The 21,860-nt window shown below is 41.4% G+C and overlaps 1 protein-coding gene and 1 long non-coding RNA gene across 4 annotated transcripts in view; one reads left to right on the forward strand and one right to left on the reverse strand.

The window, feature by feature from the left end:
- nsun6 (NOP2/Sun RNA methyltransferase 6) overlaps positions 1–13,846 on the reverse strand; it is a 47,493-nt gene extending 33,647 nt beyond the window's left edge. Inside the window, exons 1-3 of one of the 3 annotated variants that reach the window (XM_068007087.1) lie at positions 12,629–13,846; positions 7,542–7,655; positions 6,824–6,979 (exon numbers count right to left, since the gene is read on the reverse strand). In XM_068007087.1, the coding sequence (XP_067863188.1) occupies positions 6,824–6,979; positions 7,542–7,619 (234 nt within the window). In that variant the 5' untranslated portion in view covers positions 7,620–7,655; positions 12,629–13,846. Of the gene's footprint in view, positions 1–6,823; positions 6,980–7,541; positions 7,656–12,204; positions 12,324–12,628 lie in introns of those variants that run through there. The other 2 variants (XM_068007086.1, XM_068007088.1) reach the window with 2 other exon arrangements.
- On the forward strand, positions 12,771–21,633 carry LOC137343315 (uncharacterized). Its single transcript, XR_010967805.1, has 3 exons — positions 12,771–13,157; positions 14,533–14,621; positions 18,358–21,633. It is a non-coding gene; the product is annotated as an uncharacterized lncRNA (long non-coding RNA).
- Positions 21,634–21,860: the final 227 nt, after the last annotated feature.

Below are 21,860 nucleotides of genomic sequence, written 5' to 3' on the forward strand. Positions count from 1 at the left end.
GGACTAATTGGATAGCTCTTTTAAAGAGCCGGCACAGGCATGATGGGCCGAATGACCTCCTTCTGTGCTGTGTGATTAGTGATCTCCAATATGCCCCATCTCATCCTGAATTTCCAAAAACAACCCACCAGCTCATAATCTTGACCCTTCATACCTCCAAAATTTTTCTTGCATGCAAATGCATTAAAATGTAATGATCAGGAGGCTATTTAACTGCAAAAATACCCAGTTAGCATAGTTTTCAGCCTGTACTATTCCAATGCAGAAACAGAATTAAGCAGCCATTATACTAAAGTCTCAGAATTCATTTCACGGTAGAATATATTCAAATAAAGCTTCACAAAACAGACAAACAATTAATACTTGATTTTTCAAAATCTCTCTGCAAAATAGAATGGTAGGTGTTCTGTGAGGGTAGAATGTGCTTCCAGGCAAATTTCAAGTCTTTCAATCTATTGGTATTCCTGACTGACACAGTTGTATGCTGAAAATGAACATTTATCAGCCATAACTATTCAGTAATAATAATTAATCCTAGTTTTGTCATTTATTTCAGAAGCTTGCAACCAATGTATTTTTGATTAGTACCTCATTTGAGAAAACCCCAGAAAACTGCTAAAAAGGTCAAAACTGCAAAGAATCATAGAAAATTTATGGCACAGAAGGAGGCCATTTGGCTCTGATTTCATTTCTCTGGTGCTCACAACCGATTAGAATGCTTGCAGATGGGCTGAGACTTGTGTGGGGAATTGGACAGAATATATGTCCTACCATCCTGTGATGTATCATGCCAGTGGTTAACCATCAAATCACTACTGTACACATTTCTGGTAAAGCCAGTAGACTTCATTGATGAGATTTATTTATAACTATATGATTACCAATCTGGGTTTGCCAGGAAGAATGCTTGTCCATGGACACTGGGCTCATTTAATAAAATGAATAGGTCCCATTGGAAGAGAGTATGGCTGGTATTCTGGAAGGATGAGGCAACAGCTAGGAGCCATAATAGATTAAAACAGGCTTGAAACTGAGGAGCACAAAATAGTAAATATTCTGAATGATTACTTCCTTCAAATATTCACAAATGAAGATTTGAGCAGCATGCCCTCCTCAAGTAGAGATAACCTTGGAAAGATTAATAATTTTGATATAAATGAGATGGCAATCCTAGACAAGTTAAAAGGGACTCAAAACAAATAAATCACCTGGGATAGATGACATTTATCCCAGGCTAGAGGACTGGAGGATTGCAAATGTTACACCCCTGTTCAAAAAAGGGAAGAAGGATAAACCCGGCAATCACAGGCCAGTCAGCCTAACGTCAATGGTGGGGAAACTTTTAGAGACAATAATCCGGGACAAAATTAATTGTCATTTTTAAAAGGGCTAATAAATTTGTCCATTCGTCAAAACTGGGAGATGTTTCAGTTGAACAGCTCACACGGAGAAACAGAGCCAGGGAAAAGGGGTTAGGTGAAAAAAAGAGTGGCCTGTAATTAGGTGGAGAACAGGAGATGATTAAATGACTTGAGTACAAAGGGTATAATTTCAAATTTTCCAGATGACACGAGACTCGGAAATGTAGTAAACAATGTGGAGGATAGTAACAGACTTCAGGAGCTCAAAAATTGGCCGTGTGGTTGATAGTGAGAAGGAAAGCTCTAGACTGCAAGAAGATATCAATGGACTGATCAGGTGGGCAGAAAAGTGGCAAATGAAATTCAATAGACAGAGCTAAGCAATTCCACAACCAACAGATCAGATCAAAGCTCTGTAGTCCTGCCACATCCAGACGTGAATGGTGGTGGACAGTTAAACAACTAACAGGAGGAGGAGGCTCTGTAAACATCCCTATCCTCAATGATGGCGGAGTCCAGCACATGAGTGCAAAAGACAAGGCGGAAGTGTTTGCAACCATCTTCAGTCAGATGTACCGAGTGGATGATCCATCTTGGCCTCCTCCCAATATCCCCACCATCACAGAAGCCAGTCTTCAGCCATTTCGATTCACTCCATGTGATATCAAGAAATGGCTGAGTGCACTGGATACAGCAAAGGCTATAGGCCCAGACAACATCCCGGCTGTAGTGCTGAAAACTTGTGCTCCAGAACTAGCTGCGCCTCTAGCCAAGCTGTTCCAATACAGCTACAACACTGGCATCTACCCGACAATGTGGAAAATTGCCCACGTATGTCCTGTCCGCAAAAAGCAGGACAAATCCAATCCGGCCAATTACCACCCCATCAGTCTACTCTCAATCATCAATAAAGTGATGGAAGGTGTCGTCGACAGTGCTATCAAGCAGCACTTACTCACCAATGCTCAGTTTGGGTTCTGCCAGGACCACTCAGCTCCAGACCTCATTACAGCCTTGGTCCAAACATGGACAAAAGAGCTGAATTCCAGAGGTGAGGTGAGAGTGACTGCCCTTGACATCAAGGCAGCATTTGACACACTGTGGCACCAAGGAGCCCTAGTAAAGTTGAAGTCAATGAGAATCAGGCAAAAAACTCTCCAGTGGCTGGAGTCATACCTAGCATAAAGGAAGATGGTAGTGGTTGTTGGAGGCCAATCATCTCAGCCCCAGGACATTGCTGCAGGAGTGCCTCAGGGCAGTGTCCTAGGCCCAACCATCTTCAGCTGCTTTATCAATGACCTTCCCTCCATCATAAGGTCAGAAATGGGGATGTTTGCTGATGATTACAGTGTTCAGTTCCATTTGCAACCCCTCAAATAATGAAGCAGTCTGAGCCCGCATGCAGCAAGACCTGGTGTAAGATTCTCAAAATTCACAGATCCCCCAAAACTCGGAGAAAAACCCTAAAGAAATTCACCTTTTCCCTGAGTATGGAAAAACTTTGGCCACTGACCAAAATCCTAAGATGGAAGGATAGGTGAGAGGTCACCAGACGAATTCAACAACACACACACAGTGGAATGCGGGAGAATTACTGCTTCAGCATGTCTCTGTTTTAATGCAAAACCTACAGCAGGTGGTTGACACTCACTGCCATTGAAAGAGGCAACTGCTCCAGAAATGGTGGGGCCATGTCTTTGTTTTAAAGCAAAACCGATCAACACCTAAGACAAAAGGAAGCCTGTATACCAAGTGATCAGCAAATCGGAATTAAAACAATGACCCATCGGGAGAAGCAATTGCAACATGATGAGGGATCATCAAAGATTCTTAAGGACTTTGTAAGAACTGTTTAAACAGACATGAAGTGTTTTTTTTAAAGTGACGAAGACCATTGTAAGAGAGGGATATATAGAAGTGGAAACTCGAAACCTCTCTCGCTCTCTCTGGTTCTGGCTGGCGCTTGGGTGCTGCTTGTCTTGTGCTGCCTGTGTCTGGAAGGAGGGCAGTTTTCCAGCGAAACCAACGTGAAAGAACCGGTCAGCAGACCTGCAAGGGCAAAGGATTGTTCAACAGCTTGGGAGGCGACAGTTCAACAAGGCGAGGGGGCAACAGAGAAGGTCAGCAGCTCTAGAAGCAGGCCGACACACAAGAAGAAACCAGAGCAACAGCCCCAGTGACCATCAGACACCTCACGGCAACAAGGGCCTTACGAAACAACCAAACGAATATTGCCACCAACCAACCGGGTAATATTGGGCCACCGCGACCAAAGAAAACCAACTCGGGAGAAAACCGAAGATCCGCAACGTTTCCACTCTACAATCTATTTCTGACTTACCTCTGGGTGAATTACTGTCAAGGATTCATTTGGTGAGCATTATCTCTGGCCCTTTAGAGTCCAACTTAGCTAGTACAGTGGGATTGGGAGAGGTGAGGTATCTTTCTACTGTAATTTCCCTCGTGTGTACCAAAGTGTTCCCCATTTTATTAGAGTGTTAAGATTGTTGTGTTGTATTTTCTCTCTTGAATAAAGGTCAAAGTTTCTTGCACCAAAACCAGTTGTCTGCTGCACTTTGTCACAACCCCCAAATAAGTCGAAGGTCTAGAACCCAGGGAGTGGGAGCGATTCGAACCGCTCAGAAGTCAGAGGTGAAGCTGACACACACCATCACCCCCTACACTGTACAACATCCAGGCTTGGGCTCACAGTGGCAAGTAACATTCGCGCCAGATAAGTGCCAGGCAATGACCATCTCCAACAAGAGAGAGTCTAACCACCTCCCCTTGACATTCAACGACATTACCATCGCCAAATTCCCCACCATCAACATTCTGGGGGTCACCATTGACCAGAAACTTAACTAGGCCAGCCACATAAATACTGTGGCTACAAGAGCAGGTCAGAGGCTGGGTATTCTGAGGCGAGTGACTCACCTCCTGACTCTCCAAAGCCTTTCCACCATCTACAAGGCACAAGTCAGGAGTGTGATGGAATACTCTCCACTTGCCTGGATGAGTGCAGCTCCAACAACACTCAAGAAGCTCAACATCATCCAGGACAAAGCAGCCCACTTCGTTGGCACCCCATCCACCACCCTAAACATTCACTCCCTTCACCACCGGCGCAGTGGGTACCATTCACAGGATGCACTGCAGCAACTTGCAAAGGCTTCTTCGACAGCACCTCCCAAACCCGCGACCTCTACCACCTAGAAGGGCAAGAGCAGCAGGCACATGGGAACAACATCACCTGCATGTTCCCCTCCAAGTTGCACACCATCCCAACTTGGAAATATATCGCCGTTCCTTCATCGTCGCTGGGTCCAAATCCTGGAACTCCCTTCCTAACAGCACTGTGGGAGAACCTTCACCACACGGACAGCAGCGATTCAAGATGGCGGCTCACCACCACCTTCTCAAGGGCAATTAGGGATGGGCAATAAATGCTGGCCTTGCCAGTGATGCCCACATCCCATGAGCGAACAAAAAAAAAAATCCAGAAAAATGTGAGGTAATGCATTTGGGGAAGGCAAACAAGGCAAGGAAATACACAATAAATGAGAGGATACTGAAAGGTGTAGAGGATGTGAGGGACCTTGGAATGCATGTCCACAGATCCCTGAAGGCAGCAGGACAGGTAGATAAGGTGGTTAAGAAGGCATATGGAATACTTTCCTTTATTAGCCGAGGCATAAAGGTTATGCTGGAACTGAATAAAATATTGGTTAGGCCACAGCTTGAGTACTGTGCACAGATCTGGTCGCATTACAGGAAGGATGTAATTGCATTAGAGAGGGTACACAGAGGACATTTAAGAGAATGTTGCCTGGACTGGAGAATTTTAGCTATGAGGAAAGATTGGCTTAGGCTGGGGTTGTTCTCTTTGGAACAGAGGAGGCTGAGGGGTGATTTAATTGAGGTGTACAAAATTACACGGGGCCTAGATAGAGTGGATAGGAAGGACCTATTTCTCTTAGCAGCGAGGTCAATAATCAGGGGACATAGATTTAAAGTAATTGGTAGTAGAATTAGAGGGGAGCTGAGGAAAAATGTTTGTCACCCAGAGGGTGGTGGAGGCAGAAACCCTCAACTCTTTTACAAAGTACCTGGATGTGCACCTGAAGTGCCGTGACCTACAAGGCTACGGACCAAGTGCTGGAAAGTGGGATTAGGCTGGGTGGCTCATTTTTGGCCGGCGTGGACACAATAGGCTGAATGACCTCCTTCTGTGGTGTAAATTTTCTATGATTCTATGACAGACAGACTGGTGAAATGGGCAGAGACATGGCAGGTGAAATTTAACGCAGAGAAGTGTGAATTGATGCATTTTGATAGGAAGAATGAGGAAAGGCAATATAAACTAAATGGTACAATTTTAAAGGGGGTGCAGGAACAGAATAACCTGGGGATGCACGTACACAAATCTTTGAAGGTGGCAGGGCAAGTTGAGAAGGCTGTTAAAAAAGCATATGGGACCCTGGACTTTATTAATAGAGGCATAGACTACAACAGCAAAGAAGTTACACTAAGCCTTTATAAAACACTGGTTAGACCTCAGCTGGAGGATCATGTTCAATTCTGGGCACCACACTTTAGGAAGGATGTCAAAGCCTTAGAGAGGGTGCAGAAGAGATTTACTAGATTGGTACCAGGCACGAGGGACTTCAATTATGTGGAGAAACTGGGGTTGTTCTCCTTGGAGCAGAGAAGGTTAAGGGGAGATTTGATAGAGGTGTTCAAAATCATGAACAGTTTTGACCGAACAAATAAGGAGAAACTGTTTCCAGTGACAGAAGGGTTGGTAACCAGAGGTCACAGATTTAAACTGATCGGCAATAGAGCCAGAGGTGACATGAGGAAACATTTTTTTTTACGCAGCAAGCTGTAATGATCTGGAATGCACTGCCTGAAAGGGTGGCAGAAGCAGATTCAATAGTAACTTTCAAAAGGGAATTGGATAAATACTTGAAGGGAAAAAATTTTCAGGGCTATGGGGAAAGAGCAGGGGAAATGGGACTAATTGGATAGCTCTTTCAAAGAGCCGGCACAGGCACGATGGGCTAAATGGCCTTCTGTGCTGTAACTACTATGATACTAAAAATAAAGTTTTAAAATTTATTGCATTCTGGTCCTTTTTAAAACAGTTTGGAGTCATCCCATCTGTTTATTTTACCATTTGGTAGAGGTACTTCAATAAACAGAAATAATTGTGTCACTACCAAATTTTATAATTGAATGGCTTTAAAAAAAGGACTTGCTGGTAACTTTTAAATTAATTAAATATGGCCTTGCTCTGAACCACGCATTGTGATTTAAATTCAGCTCGTCAATTACGCATTTTATTCAGACAAAAAATTATACATGTATAAATTAAGAGGCCATCAAGGCCTCGTTAGCCAGGTGAAAGCACATTAGAACTTAACATCCTTAAAATATGAACAAACTGAACTGGGCCAAACCTTCTGGATCTCTTCAGTCAACAGCTTTTTAACATGGTCAGTGGAGGCCAAGCAAGTATTGACTCTGATGCTTGTGAAAGCTGGTGGATGCGACAAACGGCTTAACAGGGCTTCAAATTTGAACTCCGACTGCTCAGAACCCAATGTTGTCAAAAGCTAAAAACAGAACATTTATTCTTAAAATAACTTTGTTTTTTTTAAAATAACACAATTAAACTGCAGTAAAGTCTCGTCTTTTAGCTGTATCAAATAAGCAATTATAAAACTTAATATGCTTAGAATTATTAATGTTGCAAGTCTCCATACCATTACATCTTCAGTATATTCAAACAATTAATAATGTTTAGAGAAAGGTCGTATTCAATTAATAGAAATTAATTCCTCAGCAGCAAAAAATTCAACCATGTCTTACTTCTGTTTAGTTTTGTTCTATAAATATTAATAAAGGATGAAACCAAACAACTTTTGATTAAAAAAAATATAGGAATGAAGTTAAGATAAAAAAAACTTTCATAAAACTGATTCGGAATACTTTGATTCTAATTTGTTCATTGCATTTTGCATTGCTAAGAACTTCTGGCAATCGCTACTGTATGAGCATTTGCAAGTGGTCTGTGCCATTCAATCTGAACATTATTTATTAATTCACAATTATTAATAGTGTTTTTTTCCAATTTATTTTTTTCTAAATGCCACATTAACATGAATAAATCATTACCTCTTTATTTTTAAAAACACTTTGGAGATATGCCTCCACCTCAGGCTTCAGAGAAATTTTGGGGAACACAGAGACCATTTCTGTTTATTCAGTAATCTCACAACCCAAAGTTCACTGAAATAAAAGGATAAACAAAACAGATCATGTCTGCACAAAAATCTGTAGCATACTCAAGAATACAGGGTTAATTTTACTGCACGGTGTTAGTACCCTAGTGTGGTGGTGCCATCTAACCTAAAAAGACACTGGCATAAATCAGAGGTGCCAAAGTCTTGTTGGGCTGGCCAGGTACCAGTTACAATGGGTCGGGGGAACTTGAGCACCAGGCACTCCAAAAGAGGTTATGCTTTAGCAAAACTTAATAGATGCATTTGACAGGAGTAGGGCAATTTTATGTATTACTACAATTTTGTTTGCAATTTTTTTTTTACAATACCTATGTTACAAATTGTATTTTTAACCTGGGTGTAGTCAACAGGCTGAGCAATTTTTTTTTAAAAAGTGTTTTTGAACAATGTGATGGTTGCTCCTCTTTCTAAGAAATTTCTATACGAGTGAATCAGAGTTAAGAAGTTCTTATGTCAGTAAATCAGATTTCTTATTTTATGAATATATAATTCCAGAAAATCAAAGAAAGAACTTGTACTTATATAGTGCCTTTCACAAACTCAGGATACCAAAGCATCTTACAGTAAATGACGTTCTTAAGTGTAGTCACTGTTTTAATGTAGGGAAACGCAGCACAGTATAACCTAACTCACGTGTGCAACGCCACAGGACACCACTAGTAAAACATTAAGAACAGTATGACAGCATATACATATTGATAGAGAGGCAAAACAATATTTTAGAAGATAAAAAGCTATAAGACCACCACTAAAGACATCTCCTTTCCAGGCTGAAAAGCACAAGTTTCTCATCTTTCCTTGCCACTAGAGCCCAGCCTTATGACTTTTCTCTACAATGCCTCTAGTGTCGAAATTTCTCCTTTGCATCTTGGTGACCTGAACCATATGCAGTATCAAGACATGATTTGATCAGACTTAAAGTTTGGTCAGGGCTTCCTCTGACTCCTATTCTACCATTTTAACTATGGAGTTCAATATTCTATTGACTTTGCTGATTGCTGCACTACATTGGCTGGTCAGGCTGAGCTTCAAGTGCATGTGGTTTTTTTTCCTATATACAGTACTTTACACTAGTCCACATTAAATTTCATTTGCCATTATTCTGCCGACTTATATATTTTATCCAACTCATGATTTAGCTTCAGAGCTGCCTCTTCCAATTCCACTGTCCCTCCATTTGGTATCTGTACATTTTACATTTGAGTTTCTGAATCAAATTCATTTACCACCTAGTACTTCAACCCCTCCCCCCCAATCAATCTGACATAACTACTCTAATGAATACTCGTTTTCTACCCTCCAGCCCTAATTTCTTATCCGTTACCCTGGATCCCCACAGCTTTGTGCTTAACGAATAGTCTTTTTTTTTTGTCAAGTGCCTTTTGGAAATCTAGATACACCACGTCTTGGGGCTTTCCATTGTCAACTTGGGTTATCACTTCTTCAAAATTGCCTAAGAGGTTGGTTAGGCAGGATCTTCCCCTTCTGAATCCATGCTGACTATTTACTAGGTTATTGTACAGACAATCCTGAAGTTTACTTCTGATAATCAATTCCATTATTTGACACAGAATGGAAGTTATATTAATGCATCTGTAGCTTTGAGTCCACTTTGTCTCCTTTTTTTGAATAAACCTTAGCCTGTTTCCAATCTACTGGTACCTCCCCAGTGTCTAGTGACTCCCTCCATAATTGCCATTACCTCACAAATCATCTATCCCTGTAGTTTTATTTATTTGAATCCTTCTAGCCTGATTAGAACTTTCATCTAATTTATATCAGTCATTGATTTTACTTAGGATAACAGTTTGGGAAGGGCATGTTCCTTGTGTCTTCCTTTGTGAACACTTGGAGGAAGTAATCATTCGGAATATTTACTATTTTGAATTTATCTTCAGTTTCAAGTCCATGTGAATCTTCAACCAGTGCTGTTGTGTATTTCTGCTGATGATTTTTTGAGTTGCTTTATGAATGACTGAGGGCAAATTAGGCATCACAATAAAATCCTAGCCATAAACAAATTCCAATTTATTTTTTCTATGTATTTGCAGTATTAACATTTTAAGTACTGCAGATGTTTGTTTGCAATCAGTTACTCTTTACGTAGCAAACTGCATCAGCACTTAAATTTTGAAACCATAGGACAAGGAAAACATTTGGCATTTCTCATGTATGTGTTCGAAGAAATCTGATAGTGTTTAGCATGTTAAATACGAATATATAACTCAGCAACTCTTCTTGCAAGCAGTGCTATATAATTAAAGTTGTTATCCTGTGCAGTCCCTCTCAGGTATGATCATTTGTGTTGGAGTTTTTGCCCACTAGTAACATATAATTTTGTTACTAATTAGACCTCATCATCTTCCAATTGTATTTGACTCACTCATGCACGCACTTCCCAGGAAAAACATTTAAAAACTCTATGCTGGATACCTCAATGATAATACAAATGGCAAAAAACTCCAAGCAAATGATGGCAGAGTACTGTTTTATTTTATGGATAATGCACTCCAACAGTGACATTTAAAAACAAGGAAACCTGGCCAAAGGTGAGTCAGAAATACCCACTCACTAGTGAAAAACTGCAACATTACAAGCTGAATTCCTCAAGAACCAAAAAGCAAGTGCTGAAAGGAACAAGATAGACAATACTGGTGAACAACCCATTCAAATGGTCAGAGGGCACTAACAGCAAATCGTATAAATTGTCTGCCTATTACTAAAGATTTCCGTGGAGATCATTCTAAAGTTTTAAGCATTTTTATTTTGAATTAGGTGCGTAAAATATCACCTATGCATCATTTTTTTTTAACCCTAGGGTGTTTAGATAATCATATGAAAATCAAATTGTTCCTCAGTTAAAACACATAATATTTAAACAGTTTCAAAATTTTATTTTCTTCAACATGCCTTACTTCTGTGCACCACTTGCCAACTAGAATTTTTAAACTTACCTGTTAGAATAGAACTTCAGAAAAGATTTGAATAACTGGGTCAAAATCCTGGAACTCCCTATCAGCACTGTGGGAGAACCTTCACCACATGGACTGCAGCAGTTCACCACCACCTTTTCAAGGGCAATTAGGGATGGGCAATAAATGCTGGCCTTGCCAGCAATGCCCACATCCCATGAACAAATAATAAAAAGAACTCAAATTAGAATGCCAGTCCTCAGTGTAGTTACTTATTATAGACATTTGGAACTGGACCCAAAAATATTAAAAACACCATTATATCTGAAACTAGTTCTCTCAAACCTTGTATATTCAAATTTATTTTCTTATGCAGTGAATTGTCATGATCCGGAATGCATTGCCTGTAAGGATGGTGGAAGCAGATTCATGAGTGACTTTCAAAAGGGAATTGGATAAATACATGACGGGGAAAAATTTGCAGAGCTATGGAGAGAGCAGGTGAGTGGGGCTCTTTCAAAGAGCTGGCACAGGCACAATGGGTCAAATGGCCACCTTCTCAGCTGCATGATTCTATCATTCAAATTCAGGTGTGAATTCAAAGTGATGACATTTTTGGCAAGGGACTAAAGTAAAGCTTTACAGATGGTATAGTACTGTATTTATTAAATATGAGCAGCATCTACCACTAGAACATGAGTAATGCATGGGTCTTATTATAATGATAGGATCAAAGGCTATACAACCCATCATTGGTGTTTATCTGAATAGTCAATCATCCACCAAACACATGGCTTGATGTAAACATGATTGCAAGGAAAGAGACAGCTGGAAATACCATATTCCTTGTCTACAGCATTAACAGAAAGTATGCTTTAAAAAACAGCTTCAGGGTTGGGAAAGCAGTGGGTTGTCACCTGGTCAGGGGTGGGTCAGGCCGTATCATTAAGGGCGCACTTCCCCCTTAACTCTTCGTCCCAGTACCCCCTCCCTCCTCCAGTCATGTACATGGTAGGAACCCCCCTCATCTGACACGCACCCAGGCGCTCTTCTGTTCTCCACCCTCCTGCAGAGATGTCCCCTCGCCCCTAAGTCCTGCCAGACCCCAGTGCCTCTCTCCAATGCTCCCAGCCACCTTCATCCTACGGCTCCTAGACTCAGGACCTCACACACACCCCCACCCCCCCCCACCTTCATCCTACGGCTCCTAGACTCAGGACCTCACACATCCCCCCCCCCCCCCACCACCAGACCAGAGCACCCTCTCCAGTGCTACCACATCCTGACACTCTATATCCCCAATACCAGCAGCATGAGGCACCATTCTCCACACCGCTGCCAAGAATCACTCACTAAAATAAACCCCACATTTAAAAACAACTAATGCAGGCGACAGAAAAATACGGATCTTTCCCTCCCCAGTCCCACTGGCGCCACTCCTCTTCCCGCACTTTCATTCTCTCTTAAGTTGCTGCTGCGTCCCCCGCCTGTAAGCAGTCGATTTACGGGACTTTCCTGTAGTACGGTGGCGTGATGCGGCCCCACCACTCTAAAGTCAAAGCCCACACTACTTTATATGGAGCCGCTCCAGGAGACCACGTTACCCGCCACCACACCAAATACCTGGGAGGCGCAGGAGCTCACAGGGCGGGGTCCGGGAGGAGGGGCGCGCTCGAACCTTCCCCCGGCAAACATTTGAAACCATCGCACGCGCGCCTCTTCACAACGACCAGCACCTCACGCCGCCCAGCAACGCAGCACCAGCCCCGCCCACCGCCTCCCCAATTGGTAAACGCGATAAATTCTCACCCCTGAATCGTCCACTCAGGTGTCAATCAAATTACATAATCCTACCCCCCCCCCCCCCACTTCAGGAGATTGTGATCAGTGACCGCGCCGCAGGGACTGGAGTACATCCTTGATCAACATAATAAAATTATTATTTGACTTTGATTTGCTTTTTTAAAAATAAAGCACACCGTAAACCCCTTTTCTTATAAAAGGGGCCTAAACACACACACACACAAAAAAAAATCAGTGACCGCACCGAATTCTCTTCAAGCTACCAGCACTTTAATGGACTATTTGTAATTTTCCTCATACACGCCCGCGCGCTCCGACCTCGAAGCGATGGTCGGCGTGCGGCTTTACGTCAGCGCGGGCTGGAGAGGGAGGGACAGACGTCGCGTGCTGGCGGTTTGTGTTCGTGAGCGAGATGGAAGCGCTCGTAAACTAACGGACTCCCGGGCCGTGAAAAACTCCTGGTCCACCGTCCCGCCAATTTCACAGGCTGCGGGCGTGGTCGGGCCGGCGGCGCTGTTTGTGCGGATCTCTGCGGTGGGAGGCAGAGGTCCAGCGGTAGCTGCAGGCTTGGTGGGGGGAGGTTCTGTTTGAAGTTCGGAGATCCGGTTCTGCGTGTTTGCAGAGTTAAAGAGCGACCGTTGTGTCTGCTCGGCTGCCAGTCCGGTGCAAGAGTTGAGCCAGTCCCGCAAGGTAACGACAGTCGGACTGGAGACAAACGGTTGGCGTGGCCATAGGGCTCCTCTTCAAACTGTGCAGCTTCTTTTGTGACCAAGGTAGACGCAGTCTTCTATCCCATAAGCTCCTCCTGTTGCTCAGAGATGCGGTTTGTTTTATGACACACACTTTAAAAAAAAAACCCGCTGCAGGAAGTCGGTGATATTTAAGTTCTTCTGGAGAAACCCAGCCCTTGATCTCCGCCCCTCACTCACTCACCAGGAACTGGTGGGCATCGCAGTTAACTTGAATCCATCATCTACCTTAACTTGACAAGTTGTTTCTTTAAAAAAATGAGAGTGTTCATTTTACTTTGTATGAATTGCTCGCTATACCTTCAGTAACACCTGTTGCTTTGCACAACCTTCCCCATGCCCACCATCAAGCCAAACCACCCAACCTAGCCCTGAACCCCTGGCTTGCTTTAGTTTCTCTCCTTGAATGTATTGTCACTTCAAATCTATGCCCATATGTTCTCCCAACTTGCCAATTAGGTTTTCAGCCCCAAACCAAAGTCGTAAACCACATTCCACGTCACCGTGATGTGTTATCCCTCGTCGTTGCTGCAGCCTTTTACACAGTTGAGCACATCGTCCTCCTCTCATGCATCTCATCCGTTGTCCTGCTCAGTAGTTCTTCCCAGGTTTGGTTCTACTCGTAGCCAAAGCATCTCCAGCAATGGCTTCTCTTCCAACCCTCGCACCTTTACATCCAGAGTCCACCAAGGATTTATCCATGACCCTCTCCTCTTCCTTATCTACATACTGCCTCTTGGCAACATCATCCCACAGACATGTGGTTGATTTGAACAAGTATGCTGATTACACTAACACTCTGCACCACTTTTCTTGACCTTTTAACTGTCTCTGTGCTGTCGTACTGCTTGTTTGATAGCCAATCTTAAACGAGCTGCAGCTTCCCTCAGCCAAACATTGGGACGACCAAAGCCATTGTTTTCGGCACCTACCACAAACTCCATGCCCATGCCAACGATTCTAACTTAGTTGAATGAGACTGTTTGCAATCTCAACATCCTATTCAACCTCAAGATAAACTCCCGCCATATCTCTCTAACACAAAGACTGCCTATTTCCACCTCCATAATGTCGCCTACCTCAGCCCATTTGCTGCATTTGATACATGCATGTGTCATCTTTAGATATGACTTTTCCAATTCTCCATCAAAAGCTCTGCCCGTATCTGCACCAAGTCCTACTTGATCATCATCTCTGTGCACATTGACCATGCTGGTACCCCCATTAACTGGCCTTCAAGTTGAGCAATAGAGTAGTAGGAACCAAAACTATGATCCAGATCACAGGATACTTACGGTTGAGGAAGGCCATTTGGCCCATGTTAATTCCTCCATTCAAAATGTGTCTCTTTTTTTCTTTCTTTGCCTTTCTGATTTCTTTTGTTTTCCTTTGAACACAGGTTGATCAGGCAGAGTGTGAGCTTGCCTTTTCTTCGAGCACACAGTGTGAACTTCTAACAGAGTTTGAACACTTTCAACTGGCAATTTGGTGAGTATGGGAATTAGGTGCAGAGGGGGAAAGAGGTGCTAAGTGACTAAAACCAAGGGACTATAATCTATCAACTTTTAAAACTTAAATAAATAAAGCAAATATGTAAAATAAAAAAAGGCTAAGTCATTACTAATCATTTCAAAATCAAGCTAACTCCATTTACTAAAGTGATTCTATTATTCCTAGAAATCAACTACTGATAAGAAACTAGAAATGGCAGTACAGGCTGTGTATTAGGGCTGTAATATATGGGAGTTTGTGGATAGTGAGACTGTCCTGGATTGCCACATCTACAGTAAATATCTTTTGTAAACAATTTTACAACACCACCTGAGGAAGGAGGAAGCCTCCGAAAGCTTGTGAATCTAAAATAAAATTGCTGGACTATAACTTGGTGTTGTAAAATTGTTTACAATTGTCAACCCCAGTCCATCACCGGCATCTCCACATCGTAAATATCTTTGGCTGCAGACACTCCAGCTCAGAGTCTTTGAGCTGGAGTGCTAGTTAGTGACAGTCTGACACATAAAGGAGGGGGAGGAATTATCTGGATAGTTTTCTCCAGCGTACAGTCACATCTCAGAGGAAAGCACAGGTGCAGGAAGGGGAGGGTGTGACTTAAGTCTGCAGGATAGTGGTAACCTAGGAGAGGTAGAGAAGGAGGTCCCGTTGACACTGGTCCTATCCAACAGGTACGTGGTACTTGATACCCGTGAAGGTAATGATGAATGCTGCAGGGAGGTTGCCCAGAATGCTAACCAAGGCACCGAGGAGCAGCAGGCAGTCCAAGGGAGAGAGGGTGAGGGTGGGGAGGAGCAGAATAGGAAGGTTGTAGTCCTCGGGGATTCTGTAATCAGGGGGATAGATAGCACCCTCAGCAGTCGCAACCAAGAGTCCAGAAGGGTGTGTTGCCTACTTGGTGCAAGGGAAAAAAAGACATTTTGGAGCAATGGAGAGGAACTTGGAAAGGGAGGGGGAGGATCCAGTTGTCATGGTCCATGTCAGCACCAATGACAAAGTGAAGAACAAGGAGGAGGTTCTGCTAAGGGAATATCAGAAGGTAGGAACTAAATTAAAAAGCAGGACCTCACAGATGGTAATCTCAGGATGACTACCTGAGCCATGTGCTAATTGGAATAGGGATAGGCAGAAAGGTGAATGTGTGGCTGAAAGAGTGGTGTGGGAAGGAGGGGTTCATTTCATGGGACACTGGCGCCAGTACTGGGACAGTAAGAAGCTGTACCGCTGGGATAGGCTCCGGCTCCACCTCCACCTGAACCGGAATTGGACCAGAGTCCTAGCAGAAAGGATAAATAGGATGATCGATAAGGCTTTAAACTAGCAAGATGGGGGAGGGATGTGGTACCAATAACAAAAGCCTGAAGTGTAAAAGTCCGACCAGGTTAAGGAATAAAGATAACCTAAATGGTCATGGGACAAATAGTTATAAAACAGAAGTATAAAAAGACTGTTAAAAAATAAAGTAAAAGGAACAACTATTAAAGACGAATTAAACTGCCTATACAGCAATGTACACAGTGTCCAATATAAAACAGCGGAACTGGAGGCAATAATCCGTAGTGAGGAACCGGATGTAGTAGGAATAACTGAAACATGGCTACATAAAGAACAGGACTAGCAACTAAATATTGCAGGTTATAACATAATCAGAAAGGATAGGGAAGGAAGAAGGGGAGGTGGGGTAGCTGTACTAATTAGAGATAATAATGGCAGTAGAAAAAAGGGACATAACTACGAAGGATAGAAACAGTATCCATATGGATTGAAATAAAAGACAAGGGATCGACCACATTTATAGGGATATACTACAGACCATCTAATAGTGGAAAGGAGGTGAAGGAAGAAAAATGTAAGCAAATATGTGAAATGAGTAAAGGACATAGAATAATATCATGGGAGATTTTAACTACTCCCAAATAAACTGGTAAGAAGCAGCAGGGAATGGAGTTTTTACAATGTGTACAGAACTCCTTTCTTACCAAGTATGTAAAAAGCTCAACAAGAGAGAGCGCATTGCTGGATCTAGTATTGGGAAATGAACCAGAACAGATGAGAAGTAAGCATCGGGAAACATCTAGGCAATAGCAATCACAACATAAGGTTTAAGATAAAGATTGAGAAGGACATAAGTAAGGCAAAGACCAAAGTAATAAATTGGAAAAAAGTTGATTTTAAGGGGATGAGAATGGAACTAGAGAAAATATACTGGATAAATTTACTGGCAAACAAGAAATCGAACAGCAGTGGGAAACATTTAAAACTGTGATCAATAGAACCCAGGAGAAATATATCCCACTAAAAAGCAAGAACAAACTAGCAAGTAATGATACACCATGGATGAATAAAGAAATAAGGACAAAATTGGAACTAAAGAAATAGGCATTGTAAGAATATGGTTTAAAACTGGGAATAGTCAAATATCCCGTCTTGCATAGCTTCCAAACATCTTAGCAAGAGGATGAATGTTCAGGTGCGGAGAAATCATGTCTCGGTGTATGAATAAAAACAGTTTGTAAAAGACAGAGAATGCTGAAACTTCAGAACGATAAAATGCCCGAAGATCAAGAGATGTGGTTGCAAAAAAAACGACATTGGTAAGGCTGTGCAAGGCCGAATAGTGGAGCTGTACTGATAAGGAAGGCCACGCATTCCTCAAAGGAACAAACAGCTTGTAAAGAGATGAGGGTTGAGGTCATAAGCTACGTAACGTAAACCAGCTTATCTTGAGTTGCTAACGTGTGTCAGCATGGTGGGATGACTTGTGACTAGGAGGTAGGACCAGAGATGCTTACATGCAGAACAACGTAGCTGAATAGTATAAAGATAGGGTATGTTCCCTCCCAAAAGTGAGAACTCTCGAAAGGACAGTTGGAAGTCCGCCGCCACAGAGGTCAGATCTGATCAAACTGAATCCGCAGGAAAACCTGGTTGTATTAATTGCTTGTCATTTAATGTAATCTGAAGACAGTTGTATTCTATTGTGAGTCAATCTATTAAATTTGTTGTTTAATAACCACTGGCCCGAAATCAGGCGGAACTTAATGTTGAAGGATTGGCAACTCTTTGTTGTGACAGTAACGGAAATATCCGCTAAAACTGGCGTCCCTGAGTGGGCCCAAGAATTAAGGGTTTAAAAATAACTAATGTTAAGAGATTGACTGAGTAATTCCGACGAGACGGGGAAAAGTGATAAGTGGTTGGGACTGAGTTATTAAGATGTGGAGATGCCGGTGATGGACTGGGGTTGACAATTGTAAACAATTTTACAACACCAAGTTATAGTCCAGCAATTTTATTTTAAATTCACAAGCTTTCGGAGGCTTCCTCCTTCGTCAGGTAAATGTTTATTAAGAGGCAGCCAACCTCTATACGTAGTTGGGACTGAGTTAATAAGAGGCAGCCAATTCCTAAAAGTAGTTAGGACTGAGTTAATAAGAAGCAGCCAACTCCTATAAGTAGTTGGAACCGAGTTAATAAGAGGAAGCCAACCCCTCAAACCTAAAAGCAATAAATCGTGGCATGTTTATGTTGTAAGCAAAAGAGAAGGAAAGAAATTATGCAGGAGGACGAGGAGTTAAAATGATTCCTCTCAGCAGACAGAGGCTGTAAAGGAATTATGTAAAAAATCAGTAGAAAGTTACAAGGTACAGAATGTGTTCTTCTGTTTTGTCTCAGTTAAAAGTGTATAACTGCTTTCTTTTCCCTCTTGCAGGCTACATCCCCCTTTCAATGTTTGCTTTATGTTCTTTTTTTTGTGAAATGTTACGAAGATTTTGTTTAGCTGTGAAGGCTAACGCATCCTTCAGTTGAAGTGGAAGAAATTAAACTTGATCTCCTGTCTCTATGACAACAAACTGGAAATGTTGGACTAACTAAAACTAAGATGAACGAACTGAAATATTATCTTCCCTGACACGAAAGGTGTTTTAAAATTTGTATGAAAGCTGCGTTGATGCACGCTGTGTGAGTTGTTTATTTCTCTGCAAAGAAGTTAACCCCGTCCAAGGACACTGACATCTGTTCTTAATTCACCAAGCAACAATCTTTGAATTTATTTAAAATAAGTTTCTTAATTTAAGTGGATATTTCCCCACCTGATAAAAGGAAATATTGGGCATAATTTTTGTGCTCCCTTTGCTGGCTATTCCTTCTGGAGTGAGGTAATAACATTAATTTACAGAAATGTGCATGGAGTCCTCTCTGGTCTTGGGATAAAGGGTGACAAAAGAAAGCTAATGAATTCTCTATTATTTTTAACCCCTGGGCACTCAAGTAGAGCCACAATGGATTTTCTGAGTTTCTTTTTAAATGGAATCATGGTTTTTGGGACCGCAAAGAGTTGGTGCAGGAAATGATCCATTGGTGTTAAGAATTTAAGACCTTATCCGCAGACATCAAATGTCACAGCATGGTGATGTTTTGGACTAAGAATTGGATTTTGAAAATTCAAAGTTACATAGAGAAGGAAAATCATCAGTCTTGACCAAGTTGCTTTTCCTCTTTTGAAAACATTTTGCCAGAAGTAATTATAATTACTCTGTCTCTACTATAAAACCACAAAGCCTGGACATAATTTGTTTCTGAAATTGGAATTGATAAGATAAATAAATATGAGTTGCTATTCAAGCAATCGAGAAGGGAGAATTTACGTCTAGTTTAAGGGGATAATCAAATTATATTTTAAAATAAAAGGAGTCCAGTCTAAATGGTTCCTGTCCAATGCTGTGTATCAAGGAAGAAAGTATTTTGGGGGGGAAATAAAATTCTACATTGACAAGTCTTGTCAGTCCAACAGTACTGCTCCCTCGAATAGGAATAATGAAAAGCGGTCCAAGAAGAATTTAAGTAAAATAAACAAAAGTGTGTATTGGTGTATTGGACCAGACTGTAAATATTGTATTGGACAGTAAAGTTCCTCCAGTGCTCATGAATGGCAATATAATGGGATGTGTAAAATTGGAAGAGAGGAAGTGATTGAGGATGTAAGATAGAAACAGAAAAATTACACCACCAAATGGGATTTTTTCTAAAGTTATCGCTCTGGGTCATTATGGGTCTAAATCACCCACAATTTGAAAGGTCCAAAGACTAATTAGTCTTTGAGAACTTTTTTGTTCTGTATAGGGTAAAGTTATATTACCCATTTTAGATGATCTTCAATACTAATGTTAATTTGGAGATCCCGCTGTGATACATACCTTCTAAGTATGGGCTTGAGATTTTCTCCCAAACCTTTTTAGTGCTGAATAACAAGCTGAAGCACAGTCTCTGGTGGTAAGCAGCTTTTTTCCTTTCTTCCTATACCAACTGTTGTGACATTGCTCAACATCTGCCACAAGTGCACAGCCGAATGATGGGGTACAAATTCACTGTTCCAATTTATCAATCTGTGGTGTGTTTTGGAACTACAAATTGTAAAACCTGTATGCAGCCTGATTTTACTTACATTTTAAAATTTATTTTTGTGCTTATGTTATTGCTGGAGAATGGAACATTTTTTGTCATCAAATGCTCCTGACCAGATGTTGCACAGATTAGATGCAGACTAAAGTACCCTGTACTCTAACCCTACAGTATGTTCCAACTTGAGATTACTGTACTGTAAAATTTATTTTTCTCATATCAGTCATCCATATGCCTTTTGAGCGAGGTTGACAGATTAGTGCTTTTGTGACATATTGGGACAGTTTGTGCTGTCCACAATGCCCACATTGGGAGCTTGATTGAGGGGCCCTAAACAAGTTTCATGTTCCTTCTTTTGACAGAAAAAATTTTGTTCCTTCAGTCCAAATTCAGTCTTGGATTCCAGAGGTGGAGGGAATGTCTGCTAACTACCAGGACCTTTTAGATCTCCTAAATATTACATTTTGAACCTTACTGTAAATATAATGCAGTAGTTTTCCCTTGCAAAAAAAGGAGAAAGTAGATTTCTATTAGTTAGGGATAGAATTTATTCTGTTATAGTAGATGAATATAATCAGTCTAGGTAAGAGAAATTCCATGGCGAATCTGAATCTTGGAAACTTGTCTAGCTCATAAAAGCAAAACGCTCCCCAGAGTATAGAGGCAAAGAACCTGGTTGTGAATGTACTGAGGATCAATTCTATTGATCATTTCTACTGCATCTTGGAGTAAAACATTTTCACAGTTGAACAGAGCTCTGCTAGATGATACTGCTGTTTGTTTGTTATCTGTAAATGGATAATGGTGCCAGATGAAATTTTAATATGGATATGTGTTAGAGTGTGGAACTTTTCTTCCTATGTGCAACAAAAGTAATCCACTAATGGTGTCAAAGTGAGGATGAAGTTAAAAAGATCTGGGACGTTAACAGACTCAGTTCTCAATATATTGAAACTCTGCAGAGTGGAAATCAGTAAAGCAGAGGAAACCATGCTTGAACTGTACAGCGCTTTGGCCAGACCACATCTTGAGTATTTTGCCCATTTCTGATCACTGATACATAAGGGGAGCATTGAAGTCTTGGAGGTGGTGCAGCAAAGAACCACAAGTTCCTTGTGTTAACGAGGACTGTGTTATGAAGAAATATTGGATTAAGTGTATCAGGAAGTTCTTCATACAGAGTGATCAACATTTGGAATGGGCTTTTGGGTAGGGTGGTGGAGGCAAAAACTCTGGAATCATTAAGAAATACCTGTGATGGGAGGAGGAAAACTGTAGGTTCTGCATGGATAAGCTAGGCTGGGCTGGATGGTCTCCTCATCTGTATCTAACCGAGTGGTTTGAGGGCAATAAACAGGTCTATAATTTTGCAATGATTTAGACTTGAAACTGTTGCAGTAAAATGTGAGGACAGGAGGCCTATTTTAAGATTAATTTAGAGTCTGTGCCCTGACCCAGATTTCTACCCATGTGCTGCAGTATGGAATACTCTTATTCAGCTCGACTTTCATAGTTGTCAGTACCTCCTTTCAATGAGCATTTAGTTTTATCCTCTGTATATATTATTAAAATTATTTCTTTTGTACCCTTTGTATGCTTTTTTATTTTACAAAGTTACATTACCAATACATTTTTATTACAATATTTTTCTGATGCATTTTGCAAAAAAAATTAATTTACCGAACATAGTTATAATAGTTGGCCTGGATAATGCCAGAAAGACAACAATCCTTTATCAATTGTAAGTAGTGGTTGTCTTTGTTGTATGCATTAACAAAAGTTATGCAGCTGTTGGTCCACAGCACTAATTCT

The sequence above is a fragment of the Heptranchias perlo genome, chromosome 2 (assembly GCF_035084215.1).
Source record: "Heptranchias perlo isolate sHepPer1 chromosome 2, sHepPer1.hap1, whole genome shotgun sequence".
Classification (NCBI taxonomy): Eukaryota; Metazoa; Chordata; class Chondrichthyes; order Hexanchiformes; family Hexanchidae; genus Heptranchias; species Heptranchias perlo.